At 46.0% G+C, this 16168-nt stretch overlaps 1 protein-coding gene across 1 annotated transcript; it reads right to left on the bottom strand.

Moving 5' to 3' along the window:
* Positions 1-391: 391 nt before the first annotated feature.
* On the bottom strand, positions 392-14673 carry LOC136640436 (zinc finger protein ZFP2-like). Its single transcript, XM_066615578.1, has 7 exons — positions 14458-14673; positions 12038-12151; positions 9288-9392; positions 8188-8289; positions 6664-6746; positions 6303-6429; positions 392-5136 (listed from the first exon to the last, which is right to left on the bottom strand). Exons 2-7 carry the CDS (start codon positions 12069-12071, stop codon positions 4094-4096), a joined length of 1494 nt encoding a protein of 497 aa, XP_066471675.1. The 5' UTR covers positions 12072-12151; positions 14458-14673; the 3' UTR covers positions 392-4093.
* Between the last annotated feature and the right edge of the window lie 1495 nt (positions 14674-16168).

The raw sequence follows: 16168 nt of genomic DNA, 5'->3' as shown, positions 1-16168 counted from the left end.
TAAGGAGGCCTCCACAAGGTAAGAAAACATTTGTTCTTTTGCCTCAGGGCTGCATTGCAGCTGCACTGGCACTGGCAAGTTGGGTAGGATTGGGCCCTGAGAGTCTTACAGAGGGGTGACTTATCAGAGCTGATCAACAGAGGAGTTAAACAAGGCTGCATCCTTGCTCCTACCCAGTTTGTTTATAAGTGACCTTGCTCCACAGCTGAAAATTAGTCCTAAATTAGGAACTTACATGCCCCACTGCTTTTATATGCAGATGACATGGTCTTATTCTCTGGTATGAGAATGGATTTGAAATGTCTGATAATTAATAAATAATAATAATAATAATAATAATAATAATAATAATAATAATAATAATAATAATACAGGTATTTATATACCGCCTTTATTTACAGGTATTTATATTTCGGCGATGTTTTAGCCTTATATAATTTTAGGACTGCTGGAATTTTTAGGGCATTTTTAAAGAAATTTTTTTTCTTTAATTTTTAGTGCTGATTGCCCTCCCTCAGTGTGCAAAAACTTTTCAATGGCCCGTTTTTTGGCCTCTGGACTACTCCAGCTGCATATTCACGATGTACACTCCTTGCTCCAGATGACTGAAGCACTGCCCCCAGATATTTATAAGTTGCCACTTGCTCTATCTTGCATCCATTTATAGTCCACACTCTGGTCTTAGGTCTCCAGCCACAAGCCTGGATTTTTGGGTTTGTGATAATTTGGGACAAGGTGATTCTCCTTGCAAAAATGCTCAAATGATTTCAAGGTTCATCTGAGCCCCACCACAGTTCAAGATAGGATTGCCATGTCATCATCATAGAGGAGTAAGGGAATCTTACAGTTGGCAAGTGGGGGGGGGGATGGAAGTCAGAGTCACTTAAGCTGCTGACCATACTTTTATTTATATAAAAAATAAACAGCGGCGGTGCTAAAAAGCCACGGGAAGGCCGAGATGAATGCCTGCCTAGCTTTTATGCAATCCATATCAAGCCATCTTATAGAGGGCTTATACACACTTTTCACTTGTGGGTGATTCTCCTAGACCAAAAGTGGTTTTAGCCTTTGAACCAATTGAGTATAATGATTCAGAGGGTCACTGCCTTCACTATAGTCAAGAATACCTGTTCTACAACCTACATTACACATTCACCAATGCCTCCTTCATCTTACAATCTAGGTGGGTGGACCACTTGGCCAGGATAATATGTATCTCATGATGAGTTCAAGATGACTCTGATGGATTGATGGCTCCATCTGGGGGAGAATGGGTAAGTGGTCACTAACCAAGGCAGGAAGAACCACCAGGTTTTTAATAGACCATGTTAGGTTCTCACTGGCCAGGAAATCATCAATAGTGCTACACCTTGATCCTGACATGAATGTAAACTCCCCTGGGTAGTCCCCAGGAGTAGAGCCATTAAGGATAAAAAAAAATTAACCTACTGGCCATTTTTATAAGGCAGAGGCCAGTATAATTTACTTTACTGTCCTTAAAGGAATGCACAAGAAGAGGACGCGTTTGGCCCTCACCCTGTTCTATATATGTTTTCAATTTTGTATTTAGGAAATGATCACTTGGGTCATTCCTTGCATTTAAATCTCCCCCCCCCCCAAAAGGATCTTATCTGCTGGGTTTGCTGATGACAATTACTCTGTATAACCCTTCAAGTCTACTCAAATCTTACTAATACTCCTTCTCCTTTGTTGGGGGGAGGAAGGTATACGTTGACCACAAGAACCATGTCAGAATCACCATAGCCAGCGAATTCAAAGGACACAATATAGTGCACCTTGCACCTAATAAAGTAGATATTAGTATACCTAACCTTCCTTAGCCATCCCTGGACATCTTCCTAGTACTGCCCCAACTGTGTAAGTATGGTAACCATCAACCTCGATGTCACTGGCTGTCCATGTCTCTTGAATAAGAATTATATCTTAGTTCAGCAGAAAAAGAGAGAGTGCTCCCAGCTTTTAAGTCGAGTCCAACCAGCTATTTTCCAAGAAGCTACTTCCAAGAGTTTCTGTATCCAGTTCCTGTTGGTCCAAACACCATTATGCATAATTTCCTTGTTCTGCCCTGGCTTTGGATTTTCAGTTTCCAAATTTATCACATTTAACTCTGGATCATCTGAGGTGATAGTAACATTAGTGGAATCTTCCTTTGTTAATAAATACAATCGGTTCCAGGGGAGGTAGAGTTACCTTGGGAAATGGAGGATCCCCTCTCTCCTGGGTCACCCGCTATGAAAGATAAGAACCTGAGAACATAAGAACCCCCCCCCCTTTGCTGGATCAAGCCAAAGGCCCATCTAGTCCAGCTTCCTGTATCTCACAGTGGCCCACCAAATGCTTCAAGGAGCACAAAAGACAAGAAGACACAACCTGCATACTGGTGCCCTCCCCTACATCTGGCATTCTGAGGTAGTCTACTTCTAAAATAAAGAGCTTGCACGTACCTATCATGTCTTGTAAACTGTGATGGACATTTACTCCAGAAATTTGTCCAATCCTCTGTTAAAAGCATCTAGGTGAGTTGCCATCACCACTTCCTGTGGCAAGAAGTTCAACAGACTAATTACACGCTAGGTAAAGAAATATTTTCTTTTGTCTGCAGGGTCAGGCCTGGTTAGTAATTGGATGGGAGACCGCTTGGGAATACTGGGTGCTGTATATGCTTATACCATAGTCTTTCGAGACTGAAGGTTGCCAACCAACTCTCCCAACACTCAATTTTAGCAGATGTGTCCTGGTTCTGGTGTTATGTGAGAGGGAAAAGAGCATTTTTCTATCAACTATATTCATCTCCTGCATAATTTTGTATCTCTCAATCATGTCCCCCCTCAGGTGCCTCTTTTCTAGACTGAAGAGCCCCAAACGGGCTGAATAACAGGCCCAGAACTTGCTGGACAACTCTTAACTGCCCTCATCTCCTGATTGATATGTCTCAAAGTGGAAGCCAGATGTTCACGTTGTTTAGTCAAACTCTCTTGTTACCTTGGCAGTAAAAATTTGAAAGACAGAACCTTGGTTTCCATATCATCTTCTGTAACACCTGAGTTTAAACCAGTCACCCCTGGCTGTTGTTAAGAATTTGATGAATGTGCCCAGTCCTCTGCTATAAGGGAGTTAGTGGGCTTTACTCTTAACACCTGCATTGGCAGGGGTAAATTAAGTGGCAGTGAAAGGTGCACAGGATTGACTGGCCCCTCTCCCAATAGTTCACCTTTTGAATGGCCTTCTCCTGGATGGCCCCTCTATTCTCAAGAGATTGGTGGATTAGCTTCTGTATTGGGACACTTCTAAAGTGTCTTTGTAATCTTATCCGAAACCCCACAAGTTCTGAAGCAAGTGCAAGAGGCTTATATACGTGATGATGAAGAAAACACGTCAGTCAGGCCTTCCTCTGCTCTGGGACAGGAGTCTTCAATCTCCCCCCTTCCCAAACAGAAGAAGAAACATTGTCCACTGTGTTCTGTTTTATGCTGAATAAGACTGGAGGGAGCACAAACACTCTCTCCACATTCCTGGCATATACAGAGCTTTTCTCTTGTGTGAATACTATAGTGGTAGCTAAGTTCATGATTCCAACTGAAGCTCTTGCCACTCTTGACATGTATGCGGTTTCTCTCCATGACGGTTTGTTTCTCTCCTATGTAAGTTCTCTGGTGGGTGGTAAGTTTACTACTTTGACTGAAACTATTTCCACACTCCTGGAATGTATAGGGTTCCTCCCTGTGTAGGTTGTCTTATGCCTCCTAATGTCTTCACCCGTACCTCCTTCCACATTCATGGCACATATAGGGTTTGTCCCCTGTGTGTGTTTGGTGATGGTCTCTAAGGTAGCTACTGGAAATGAAGCCCTTTCCACACTCCTGACATGTATCGGGTTTCTTCCCAGAATGAGTTCTTCGGTGCGTTGTAAGATGACAGCTCTGAGTGAAACTCTTCCACACTGCTGACATGTAGAGGGTTTCTCTCCTGTATGAATTCTCCAGTAGGTGTTAAGTTTACCACTCTCACTGAAGCTGTTTCCAAACTCATGGCACATATAGGGTTTTTGCTCATGTGTTTTCGGTGATGGATTTTAAGGTTGCTGCTGGAAATGTGGCCCTTTCCACAATCCTGGCATGTGCTGGGTTTCTTCCCAGAATTTCTCTGGTGCGTTGTAAGATGACACCTCTGAGTGAAACTCTTCCACACTGCTGACGTGTAGAGGGTTTCTCTCCTGTACGAATTCTCCAGTGGGAGGTAAGTTTACCCCTCTCACTGAAGCTCTTTCCAAACTCATGGCACATATAGGGTTTGTGCTCATGTGTTTTCGGTGATGGATTTTAAGGTTGCTGCTGGAAATGTAGCCCTTTCCACACTCCTGGCACGTGTAGGGTTTCTCCCCAGTGTGGGTTCTCTGATGAACCTTAAGTGTACTACGTTGTCTGAAGCTCTTTCCACACTCTTGGCATGTAAAAGGTTTTTCCCCTGTGTGGGTTATCTGATGGCCCTTCAGGGTACTATTTAGACGGAAGCTCTTTCCACACTCCTCACATGTGAAGGGTTTGACCCCTGTGTGGATTATCCGATGGTTCCTAAGTGTACTACTTAGACGGAAGCTCTTTCCACATTCCTGGCATGTGTAGGGTCTCTCTTCTGAATGAGTTCTCATGTGCGCTGTTAGCTGTCCACTCTGAATGAAGCTCTTTCCACACTCCTGGCATGTATAGGGTTTCTCCCCTGTGTGAATTCTCCGGTGGTTAGTAAGTTTCTCATTCTTACTGAAGCTCTTTCCACACTCCTGGCATGTGTAGGGTTTCTCTCCTGTATGAGTTCTCTGGTGGATTAAAAGGAACCAGCTGTAAATGAAACTTTTTCCACACTCCTGGCACGTATAGGGTTTCTCCCCTGTGTGATTTCTCTGATGGATCCTAAGTATACTACTTTGTCTGAAGCTTTTTCCACACTCATGGCACTTAAAGGGTTTCTCCCCTGAATGAGTTCTTCGATGGATAATACTCTGTTTGAAGCTCTTTCCATTCTCCTGGCCTGGACAGGGTTTCTCCATTGAGTGGTCTCTTTGCTGTGAAGAACAAGCCTGTGGCATCTTTGTTCCACACTGGTTTGAAACCGATGCTGCTGAATGAAAGAGAGAAATGCAATAAGCAGTCAAAGGCAGAAAGTCCAGCTAGTTGGGGATGTCATAATAAAACTTTTTTTTGAAATCAGAGGTTGGGCCCAGAAAAGCCACGTCCACCTGTACCTGCAAGTGGCCTCATTAATGTATGTTGGGAGGGAGGGAGGGAGGGAGGGAGAAAGCCTCTAGTGAAGAAAAAGACATTTCTGATTTAGGGAAGTTGTGAGGCATCTTCATCCAGGTTACAGATGACACCTTGGCATCCACGAGCAAACTAAGGGAGTAATCCTATCCTGCACTGGAGCAGGCAAGCCAAGAGGATTGGCTCAAGTGCTGGTTTGTGGCCAAAAGTGGCTCAGCCAGAGGCAAGGGGAAACCAGGGTAAGGGCCGCTGGTGCCTATGGGTCTCCTCAGACTTGCGCCACCTCTTGAGGTGGCTTCAAGCCACTCTGTTCTCCCCAGGAACGGGGGCATAATTGCTGGATCCCAGCCCCGTCTCCCGCTCCCCGCCCCTGGAGCCGCCCACTGCCCGTCCTCTCCCCACACAGGAGCGCCTCCCTCGTGCCTCCTCCCCGTCTACCTTTCGTCCTTGCGTCGGCACATTCAAGCCGAGGCAAGGCGCTGGGAGGAAGCTAGCACGGAGGCTTCCGTCAGCCTCCGCACTTGGAGCACCGGCCCAGCTCCTCCTGAGGAGGCGCAAACGTGCCTTACGACATGTTTGCAACCCTCAGAGTCTAAAAGCACACCCAGATTGTGCACTGCTTCTTTCAGGGGTGGGGGCGACTAGGATTTAGGAAAGGAGCCACCTCTTTTCCCAAATGGCCTGTCCTCTGTGTCTATTCAGTTTCAGTTTGTTACTCTAAATCCAGGCCAAAGGTAACAGAACCCAAACACAGGATGCAGGGTGCTCTGAGAGATGCCCACCTCTTCCAAAAGGCAGCTAAAGGACAAGAGGCACAAAGGCTTCCAGCCACTTCATGGCACAACGTCCCCAATTTGGGGCTACTCTCCTTCTCAAGAGACTCTTGATCAGTGCTGGGCCAGAAGGGGACGATGAGGTGCCATCAGGCTTCGCAGTCTAGCCATCAACTCCTCATGCCAACATCCAATGCAGGAAAGACTCCCACATGGGGCATCTATAAATTACGGGCCAAAGGACCCTCCTTACCTACAAAGGTCACATTCTCATAATTGTCCATTGTGACAGCTTCATACAGGCTTCTTTGGTGTTGATCCAGCAGAGCCCACTCTGCACTGCTGAAGTACACAGCGACCTCCACAAATGAAATGGGGCTCTGAAAGGAAAAGGAGAGAATCCTCATCAGCATGTCATCCCAGGTTCTGCCTACAGTCCCCAAAGAGAACTGCCCACAAGCAAGGAGAATCTGTGTTTCCAGGTGGTGCACAGAACCGTGCTGCAAGAATGCGGATGGCCTTTTTTCTTTTGCCATCTGGTAGTAACTAGAACTGGAAACACCCCTGCAAGGTAGGAGGAGAGACTCAAGCTGGGCACAGCTCATCTCCCTTACCTGGCCTGGATGATTGGCAGCCATTTCTGCTCCTCCACAAGGACGTGATGGCTTGGCTTGCAGGGACTCTGTTTCTTCACTACCTGTTAGGAAGAGAAAAGATGAGAACTGTAAGAGGTTTTTTCCTCTCATACACATGTTCATCCTGGGTGTCCTGGTTTGAGTTCCTTTCTCCTCATTGTGGTGACAGCTGCAAGGGAGACTGGACAGACTGATGGAAGAATGTGGCGATGGCTGGTGCAGATCCAGTCCTGGCTGGAGGAGTGGGGAGAGAACCTTTCCTTCTCTATGCTAACACTGGTAAGTTCCAGCAATCACCCCAATTCCTGGCTAAGAAGACTAGACTCAGTGGCATAGCAAGGTCATTTGACACCTGGCATCCATAAATTTTTGTCACCTCCTAATAAAGCATAATTATTTTTTTATACCACCCTTCCTCTAAGGAGCTCAGGGTGGTGAGCATGGTTCCTCCCCTTCTTTGGTTCTCACAACAACCATGAGGCTGAGAAATAACAATAGTCATGACATGAAATAAATACCAATAATGGCCAGAAAATAAATGCAATGAATATTTACCAACAAGCAAGGTATGAATGACAGTGCCGACCCCTGCCCATAGTTGTAACTATTTATAGTAGTATAGTATTTATAGTAGTAACTCATTTATATAATAGTCAGTGATATACTGTCCCTGCATGTGGAGGTTCAACATAGCCATCACAGTTAATTATCACTGATAGACTATTGTCCACCATGAATGTTTAGACTCCACTTTACAAGTCATCTAAGCCAGTGTACAACAACAACAATACCCAACTTCCCACCAAAGGCATCATTACAGTTGGTGTCACATGACACAACTCATGGTGTCACCTCCATTAACTTTATTTATTTTACTCTAGAGGAGTACAGGTTACCCAACCAATCAGTATCCAACAAAGAAAAGCGGCCAACTTGATGACACTCACACAACTGAATGGGAGTTTGAGTATTAGCTCTGATACATGGAAAAGGGAGCTGACTCATAACAACATCTTATTGGTTCCATGCTATGTCATAGCAACACCTCATTAGCTCTCAGAACACTAACTCATTGCTCTGTTTTGAGTTAAGAAAACCTACTGTTTGTGACATAAGGCAATTGTGTTTTCCTTTTCTGGATTTTCGGCCACAGCTTTTGATAGAACACAGATGTTTCAATGCGGTTTATTTCATTGCATTCTGCTGTAAGTTATGCATTGAAAGGTATATAACATGATGGTATTCCTACAAATTGTGGTTTTAGCTATTTTGATCATCAGTGGAGGTTGATGGTTGGTGAGATGGAACCTCCAGGTTCAGAGATCATGTACCTCTGAATACCAGATACTGGGAATGACAGGGAAAGACTTTTGGCTTAATGAGAGCTTACGGCAAGCATCTGGTTGTCTGCTGTTGGAGACAGAATGCTCCCTTGGTTTGCATGCACCATTTCTATGTTAGTGGAAGCACCAAGAGACCCTGAATTCATTTAATCTTGCTCACCTGAGCGGACCCCTTGGAACATCCCACAATCCTTTGACCCCCGGTAGTATGGATCACATGGTTCCTCATCCTGTTCCAGCTTTATTATCACGTCGGGAAGTTCTGATCAGAGACAAGATGCACGACGGAGGTCAGAAGTGATGCTTTAACTGCCAGGTGTGGATGTCAGCCAAAGCTGAACAAATTCCACAGTAGCATGAACGCTGCTCCAAGCTGCCACTGAGATATGGAGCCCAAGGAGGAGGAAGAGCCAACTGAATTAGCGCAGGACCCAGAACCAATCCCTGCCACTAGGATGGAGGAAAGAACCCCAGGAGCAAGAGCACCTGGCTCTAGTCAAGCCTCACTCCCCTAAAAAACTAGCCCCACTCCATACCCAGAGAGACTCACATTCCCTTTACCTGCTAGCCAGCATTAATAAGGAGCCAAGACAGGGTTGCAGGGAAGGAGGAGTCGACCAAGGCTCCAAGCCAGAGGCAGGGCTGGCTTTAAGTGAACTGGAGCAATTGCTCCCAATTGGGCCCTGCACCTAATAAGCCCCCATGCTAGGGCAATCTACACTAGTCTTGTCAAATACACATGATACATTGCAATGGACACCTAAAGACCACAGTGCAGGATTTTATAAAGATCAGCAATAATTTTAGTTGTCTTCAGAATTCATAAAAAGTCAGAAGTGTTTATTGTATTTTGAAATTTTTTTAACTGTACTTGAATTACCTAATATGTTAATTAATAACAGCATAAAATTCATTTCTCTAAAAACGTTAAAAAAAATAAGTAAGCAAAGTTGGAAGCTCTTGAAGTCATTCTGCTAGGGAACGACTCAGCAAATACAGGCTGAGCCTTTTCTTTCTCTGGGTGTAGCTCTGATTCTCTCTTTTCTCCTAGCTAACCTTCCTTACCAGTTGAGAGGCAGACAAGCAGGGAAAATGAGAGGATGAGCAGAAAGATGACCAGTGATAAACAGGCAAAAAGCTCAACTAGCACCTCCTCCTCCCCTATCAGTTTGACTTCAAGCCCCTCCAACCTTTTCTTGACCTCTTGAGAGGTTATAACTTCAGAACAGGCAAGAAAAGTCTAGTTCTAACAGTTTGTACCTTCACCTGAGCTGTAATCTGGCAGGATCTCTCTCTGTTCTGAAATGGGCTCTGGAATCCATGGACCACCTCCATGGATCACTTCTGATTTGGGAACAGAAAAGCCTGCATGGGAAGCAAAGAAACAGGTCTAAGGAATATGGTATGCCATATGTCTGTATAGGAGTGCTTACTGAATCCAACCCAACCAAGGCTCTCCATATGTTGGACAAGGAGAGGGAATAACAATTTGCTGGCTGTACACAGAGCTCATTCCCAAGGGAAAAGAAGTAAAGGCATGCCGTCTTATCCGCAGGGGTTCCATTCTCCCCTTGGCTCTGGAGGGACCTCTGAGCTTGTCCCTAACCCCTGCCAAGCTCAGAAGCTAAAAAAAAGCAACATCCGGTTTCGCCAAGAAACCAGAAGTAACGTTTTAAATTCTTTATAAGGTATTGGGAGGCCCAGGCTAGTGAGATACCTGGAGTATTGTGTGCAGTTCTGGTTGCCACATCTCAAAAAGGATATACAGGTTGAGTCTCATTATTCGAGAGGATTCCCTTCTCAGAACTCACAACTCACATGGATGGATGGCACTAAAGCAAATCAATTTAAAAAACGAAGTCCCTTTGCTGGTGCTGACCTTTGTGATGTAAAATAGAGTCATTAAGAAGACAATCCAACAATCAGGTGCTTTGAAAGGCTGCCCCACAGACCCCTCCTTTAACCAAAGCAAAGTATCTTTCTTTCATGTACTCATGAAAGTACATGGAGGAAGGGAGGGGTCTTGGAGTGAAGCTGCCTGGAGAATGATTGATGGATTGTCAGCCAGCTGCCCTCTCTAGCATTAATGAGGCTAAAGAACTGTTTTCCTTTAATTTAAAGGGCCCTTCTCATTGTCTTGAGATAGAAAAATTTGTGGATAATTAGGTTATATCTGTAATTGTTTGCATGGCTGTCTCTCTACAACAGTAAGAAAAGCAGTTTTTTAAAATTGTGATTTTAAAAGGATGAATTTTTCCTCTTCTCCAGTGATCCGCACATACCTTCTCATTTGCAGTGGCCATCTGTGCTGATTCAAATCCATGTATAAAAAATCCGTGTATAACGAAGTTGGACCTGTATGTGAAATTTTGGTTTTTTGCCCCAATGTGCATTACTTTACACTTACTTACAAATTCAACCTGTATCCTTTTTGAGATGTGGTGACCAGAACTGGACACAATACTCCAGGTGTGGCCTTACCATCGATTTGTACAATGGCATTAGAGGTATTTTTCAGGTTGAGCCTTGGTACAGGTTGAATCTCGAGGGTTCAGTTCCCAGAACTCAACGTGGATGGCAAAAATTGCATTAAAGTACATCCATTTAAAAAGCAATGTCCCTTTGCTAGGCTATTTAAAAACAGCCTTGCTTAACTTTGAGATGCAAGACAGAGGCATTAGGCAGACAATCCATCAGTCAGTCTCTCTCCAGGCGCTTAGAAAGGCTTCACTTTGAGCCAGTGACCCCCTCCTTTCATACAGAGCACAGCTCTGGGAAGGAATGCAAAGTGATTATCATTCTTTCACATGCTCAGGGGGAAGGGAGGGGTCACTTGCCTTGAAGTGAAGCTGTTCTAAGTGCTTGGAGAAAGATTCACACTAAAATGTGCAGAATTCTGACCTTGAAAATGTTTGGAGTCATTGAAAAAGTGTTGGAGACAATGTGCCCTCTAATTTTTGACAGGCATGCATGGAGCTCTAGGGTGGCAGCTTCAAAATGATCAGAGATGAGGTCATTGCCAAGCTCCAGAGTACATAAGAATATAAGAACAGCCCCACTGGATCAGGTCATAGGCCCATCTACTCCAACTTCCTGTATCTCACAGCGGCCCACCAAATGCCCCAGGGAACACACCAGAAAACAAGAGACCTCATTCTGGTGCCCTCCCTTGCATCTGGCATTCTGACATAGCCCATTTCTAAAATCAGGAGGTTGCACATACACATCATGGCTTGTACCCCATAATGGATTTTTCCTCCAGAAACTTGTCCAATCTCCTTTTAAAGGCGTCCAAGCTAGACGCCATCACCACATCCTTCTATTCCAGCTGTACAACTATGTAGTTGACAGGGAAGGCAGGCTACAGATATCCTGTTGGTGACCTGACAACAGAAGTTTGCAGTCCTGCTTTGTGCACCTTCAGTGTAGTAAAACCTACCCCACATCTGAGTGGGCACCTGAGAAGCTCTCACTTTCTTCTGATCCCTGGTTATTTGGGAGCCAAGCCGCTTCTTCGGCTTCAAGCTTAATTGTCACATTAGGAAACTCTGATAAAGAGAAGGAAAACTCAAGAAACAAGCAAATGTTGATCACTTGCAGGTGAAAGTAGGTTAGGTTTGTGCAGAATCATCACCAGAAAGGACATGGTTTAGTTAGATCTCATTTCCTTCTTCTTGAGGCTGGACACTTAGTGGAACTCAACAAAAACTTAAAAATCAGAGATACAAAGACTAAATACAATTATTACAAGATACTTAAAAAAATAGATTATGAAAAGAAATTCCCTTTAGTCACTTTTCTTTAGAAAAAGTATCCCTTGAATATTTGATCAACAAGTCTTCAGTGGGTATGTCGTTCAGTTTCAGGAGCTGAGTAAAATTAGAACCACATTCCAGATTTGAATCTTCCTTGTGCTTTGGGACAGGCCACGCCTGCCCCCCCAACTTAATCTTCTAAGTACCTGATTTATCAGAAATAAATAAGGGGGAGAGTAATTAGTAAACCCTTACCTAATGAGGCCATGTTCCTGTGATCCTTCTGCATGATGTTAAAGGTCACTCATTGGGACTCAGCTGATCTTTGTTGATCCTTCATAAAACAGGTGGCCACATCCTCAGAAGTCACTAAGAAGTTGAGAAGCAAAAGAAATCTGCGCATTTTTGTTACAGAAGATGGCCATGAGGACTGAATCATTTCAGATCTTCAAAGTGCGCCGTACTGCATGTTTGAGCTCACAACACCCTGATCATGAGGTCATCTTTATTCCACTTGTAAGGGCAAGGGCACAATCCTAACCAGGTCTACTCCTGGTTATAGAAGTAAGTCCTATTTTATTCAATGGGGCTTACTCTCAGGGAAGTGTGGTTAGGATTGCAGCTTAAGTATCTGAAGTATTTGAGAATGCCTGGTATTAAATTAAATGGTATTAAATGGGCAGGAGGTCTGGTCTAGAGGGTAGAGCCTCTGTTAGCCCGAAGATAACATCAGAAGGTCGCCAGTTTGAGGACACCAGCAGCTCCCTGAATGGCTGAGAATGGCAAGACCTTGAAGCAGCTGATAAGCCCAGCTGAGTGATTCCACCTGCTCTTGGTGTGAGCAAGAAGCATCTTGGCTGCCCTCCATGTGAGAGATGGAGCTGCTTGTCAGCCTGCATGGGAGAACCGGAGGCCAGAAGTGAGACCAAACCAGGAAGATCCATTCTGAAATGTTGTTGGTTCTTGAAAGAGAGAACCTCTATGTTTGTAAAAATCCCCTTGAGGGATTTGGAAACACCTGCCTATGTAAACCGCCTTGAATAAAGTCAGAGGAGTAATCCAATAACCAGAAAGGTGGTATATAAATACCTAGTTGTTGGTATTATTATTATTAAATTAGGCCACTGATTCATCTAGCCCAGTGCTAGGAACTCTGATTGCCAGGAGGTTTCCAGGATCTCAGGCAGGGGTCTGTCCCTGACATTTTAACTAGAGATACAGAGGATTGAATCTTGGACCTTCTGAATGCAGCTCTTTTATTGAGCTGCAGCTCCAGTTTAATTTAAAGGGGCTTTACCCACTCTATACTATGGTTTTATTTTTCACATATTTATACTGCCCTTCCTCCAAAGAGCTCAAGGTGGTGTATATGGTTGCTTCCCTTCTTTTGTTCTCACAACAACCCTGTGAGGTAGGTGAGGCTGAGAGAGAGAGTGACTGGCCCAATGTCACCCAAGAAGCTTCATGACTAAGTGGGGATTTGAACTTGGGTGTTGTGCATCTAACTTCCAAACACTGCACCGTCCTGGCTAAGAAAATCCCATTTTTGGATCAAAAAATCCAAATGGTTCAAGCAGCTTCCTCATGAGGAATCCTACACCATGGCTTCCTCATGAGGAAGCTGCTTGAATCATTCACTAATGAGGCTATACTATATCTCCAAAACTAGACGTGATAGGGCAAAACAGATGCCATTTTTGGAATCGGCACCCCAAATTCATATCAAACCACCATAAAGTTAGGGAAAAACTTTTCTGACCCTCAATTTTGTAGGCCTGTGTAACCCTTGGCAATCTGCAGAAGAAAACTGTTAGCTGAAATGCAAACTTGTGGTTTGAAATAATCTTCATACCCCCAAATTAAAATGTCACATTTGCCCATTTTCTCTAGTAATTGGCACGTCATAGATCAAGTGCAGACCCAATTTGGCATGGCCTGGAAGTCCCTAACTGAGCATCTTGCTCTCCAGTTCAGCCTTTTGTGTGCCCTGGAGTGGCAAAAGGTTTGGGGAAACCAAACACTGGACCCCATTACTAGGGAGAGCCTAGCAAATGTCTACACACAAATGATACGCAAGGTCTCTGGCAGCTTTGGGAGCAAAGCCCCCAATTATTAATAAATCATTATTAGTAATCAATGCAATATTGTTTTGAGATCATTTTTTGTCCAGTGGGTCGAGAGAGACGGTTGTTTTTAAAAGTGCGTCCCAGTGCTTTTGGGAAGCACCGCTCTAGGAGGATTTCCTGCTACAGGCAGGGGGAGGACTAGATGACCTTTGTGCCCCTTCCCAACGCTATAATCCCATGTTAGATACTCATTCCCTGGTGCCACCACTGCAAACGAAGTCCTTTGCACAGTCCTCTCTTGGAGAGCCCAGTCCTCGGCATGTCTACTCAGGAGTAAGTCAGTCCTTGTCTCACGAACACCATCCCTCTGTGTCCCCCAAAGGCTTCCAGAATCTCTGCTGCCTCCAGCCGCCTCCTTTGTTCTTTCGCAGGGGCAGCAGAAGGAGCTCTTGGGGCTCTCAGCCCTCCTCCCAGCAGGTGGTTGGGGGTCATCCTCACAATCCCCCGATCGCCCTCCACCCCCAGGGAACCTCCACCCAGGACGCTCCAGCAGCCACTCAGCCCATCGCCCTCCACCCCCGTCCTCCTGCAGCCTGGCTGGGGGCTTACCCTGGACTCCTCTGCGGGCCTCTTCCCCATCGGGGGGAGGGCAGCGGAGGGCGACTGGCTCCCTCCAGTGCAGCCCCCTCGCCCCTTCTCTCTCTGGGGGGCAGAGGGCGCAGCAGCCTCTTCCCGAAGCTCCACCGCAGCAGGACCAGGAGCCTCCCGGTGCCCTTCCCAGGATGCGCGACGAGCCTTCCTTCCGGGGCTGGAGAGGCTGCAGCAGGCGCTGCAAGGAGCTTCCTGCCCTGCGCAGAGACGGGCTGCAAAGAGGCTCTGGGGCCGGAGGAGGAGCGCGAGCAGGAGCTGGGCTGAGTGGCGGGACAGGAGGCGCCTCCCTGCACTCAGCAGCCCCCCCGGGACTGCCCAGGACCCCCTGGCTATCCCCTGCAGGGCCACTGAGTACCTGAGGAGGGGGCTGGGCTGGGACTGCAGCTGGAGGCTCTGTTGTGTCCCATCCTGTGCCCAAGGGACATACATGACCGGTGCTCCCAGAGCTGTTTCTCCTGGCTTTTTGCTGAGATTTTGAATAAATGGGCATGTTTTGTAAACTCCTTTCATGTTCTTCTCCTTTCTGAATGTGTTGTTGATCCCAGTTGTAATGCCATTCTGGAGCTCCATGTGATGGACCACAGCACTGCAGGGTGGTGAGTAGCACTGGGTAGGGACAAGGAAGCCAGACAGATAGGAGGGGCTGTCAGGGAAGAGGTCTGAGTAGGGCCCAAGAGTCCACATTGGTTATAATGCGAGATATCTCACCAGTGGTGTAACTAAGGCATCTAGAGTCTGGAGGCAGAAAAAATGTTGGTGTCTCTGCAGGCAATGAAATAAAATTTAAGTAATTATTGAATTAACTGAGAAATTAAGAAATCAAGAACAAAAAATCACAATACGTATAAGTTTAACACCCTCCTTTAAAAAACTGGAAAGAACTTAGAGGATAATGTCTTCCTCAACCGCTTCCTTCACCCCTTCACTCAAAAGGACCCCTTCAAAAGGGCGCCTGCCCTTTTGCCACTCTGAGTTCTTCCTGCCTCCCCTGCTGCTCCCGTAACCACTGGTCACAGCATCCAGACCTTTGTTGCACCCCTGGCAGGGCAGATGTTGCTCAACAGCCTGCTTGGAGGTATGTCGAGAGGAGGCGGGGCCAATGGCCTTCAGTGTCAGTGCCAGAGGTTGTCCTAGGCAGCTTTGTGGAGTGGTTTGCCATGCTGCTTTGTGGGCTGGGCCTTGGTGGCCCTGAAAACTTGGCACTCAGTGCACTGGTGGAGTGGAGGGCAGGAACTGCACTCAGAGGCATGTCCAGAGGGTTGAGGCCAACGACCTTTGGTGTTGGGGCTGGAAGTGATTCCAGGAGACTGTGCGACATTGTTGCCACCTCTGGCGCTGCATGGCTTGCCAAGCCACTTGGTGGGTCTGGAGTTTGGCTTCTGGAGGAGTGCTGGGTGCACAGTGTTAGTCTGGCATCTGGCTAGGATCTGGAAAAACACAGTGAACTTGGAAGTGGGCAGCAGTGAGCACGGAAGAGGGAGAGTGGCAGCTAACAACACAGACTTCTGTCCTGGGACTGCAACGGTTGTGTGGGTGCTGAGGGACTTGCAAGCCCTTAAGGATAGAGCAAAATGCAAAGGAAGTGGCTCGGAAGCTGTTGAGTTGCATGGAATAAGAATATAGGAAGGTTGCCTGGTGGGATTGCTGATGGGGCAGTGAATGATGCCCC

This window comes from Tiliqua scincoides, chromosome 2 (assembly GCF_035046505.1).
Source record: "Tiliqua scincoides isolate rTilSci1 chromosome 2, rTilSci1.hap2, whole genome shotgun sequence".
Classification (NCBI taxonomy): Eukaryota; Metazoa; Chordata; class Lepidosauria; order Squamata; family Scincidae; genus Tiliqua; species Tiliqua scincoides.
The sequence above is the reverse complement of the archived record's forward strand: the minus strand, read 5'-3'. Positions and strand labels throughout refer to the sequence as shown.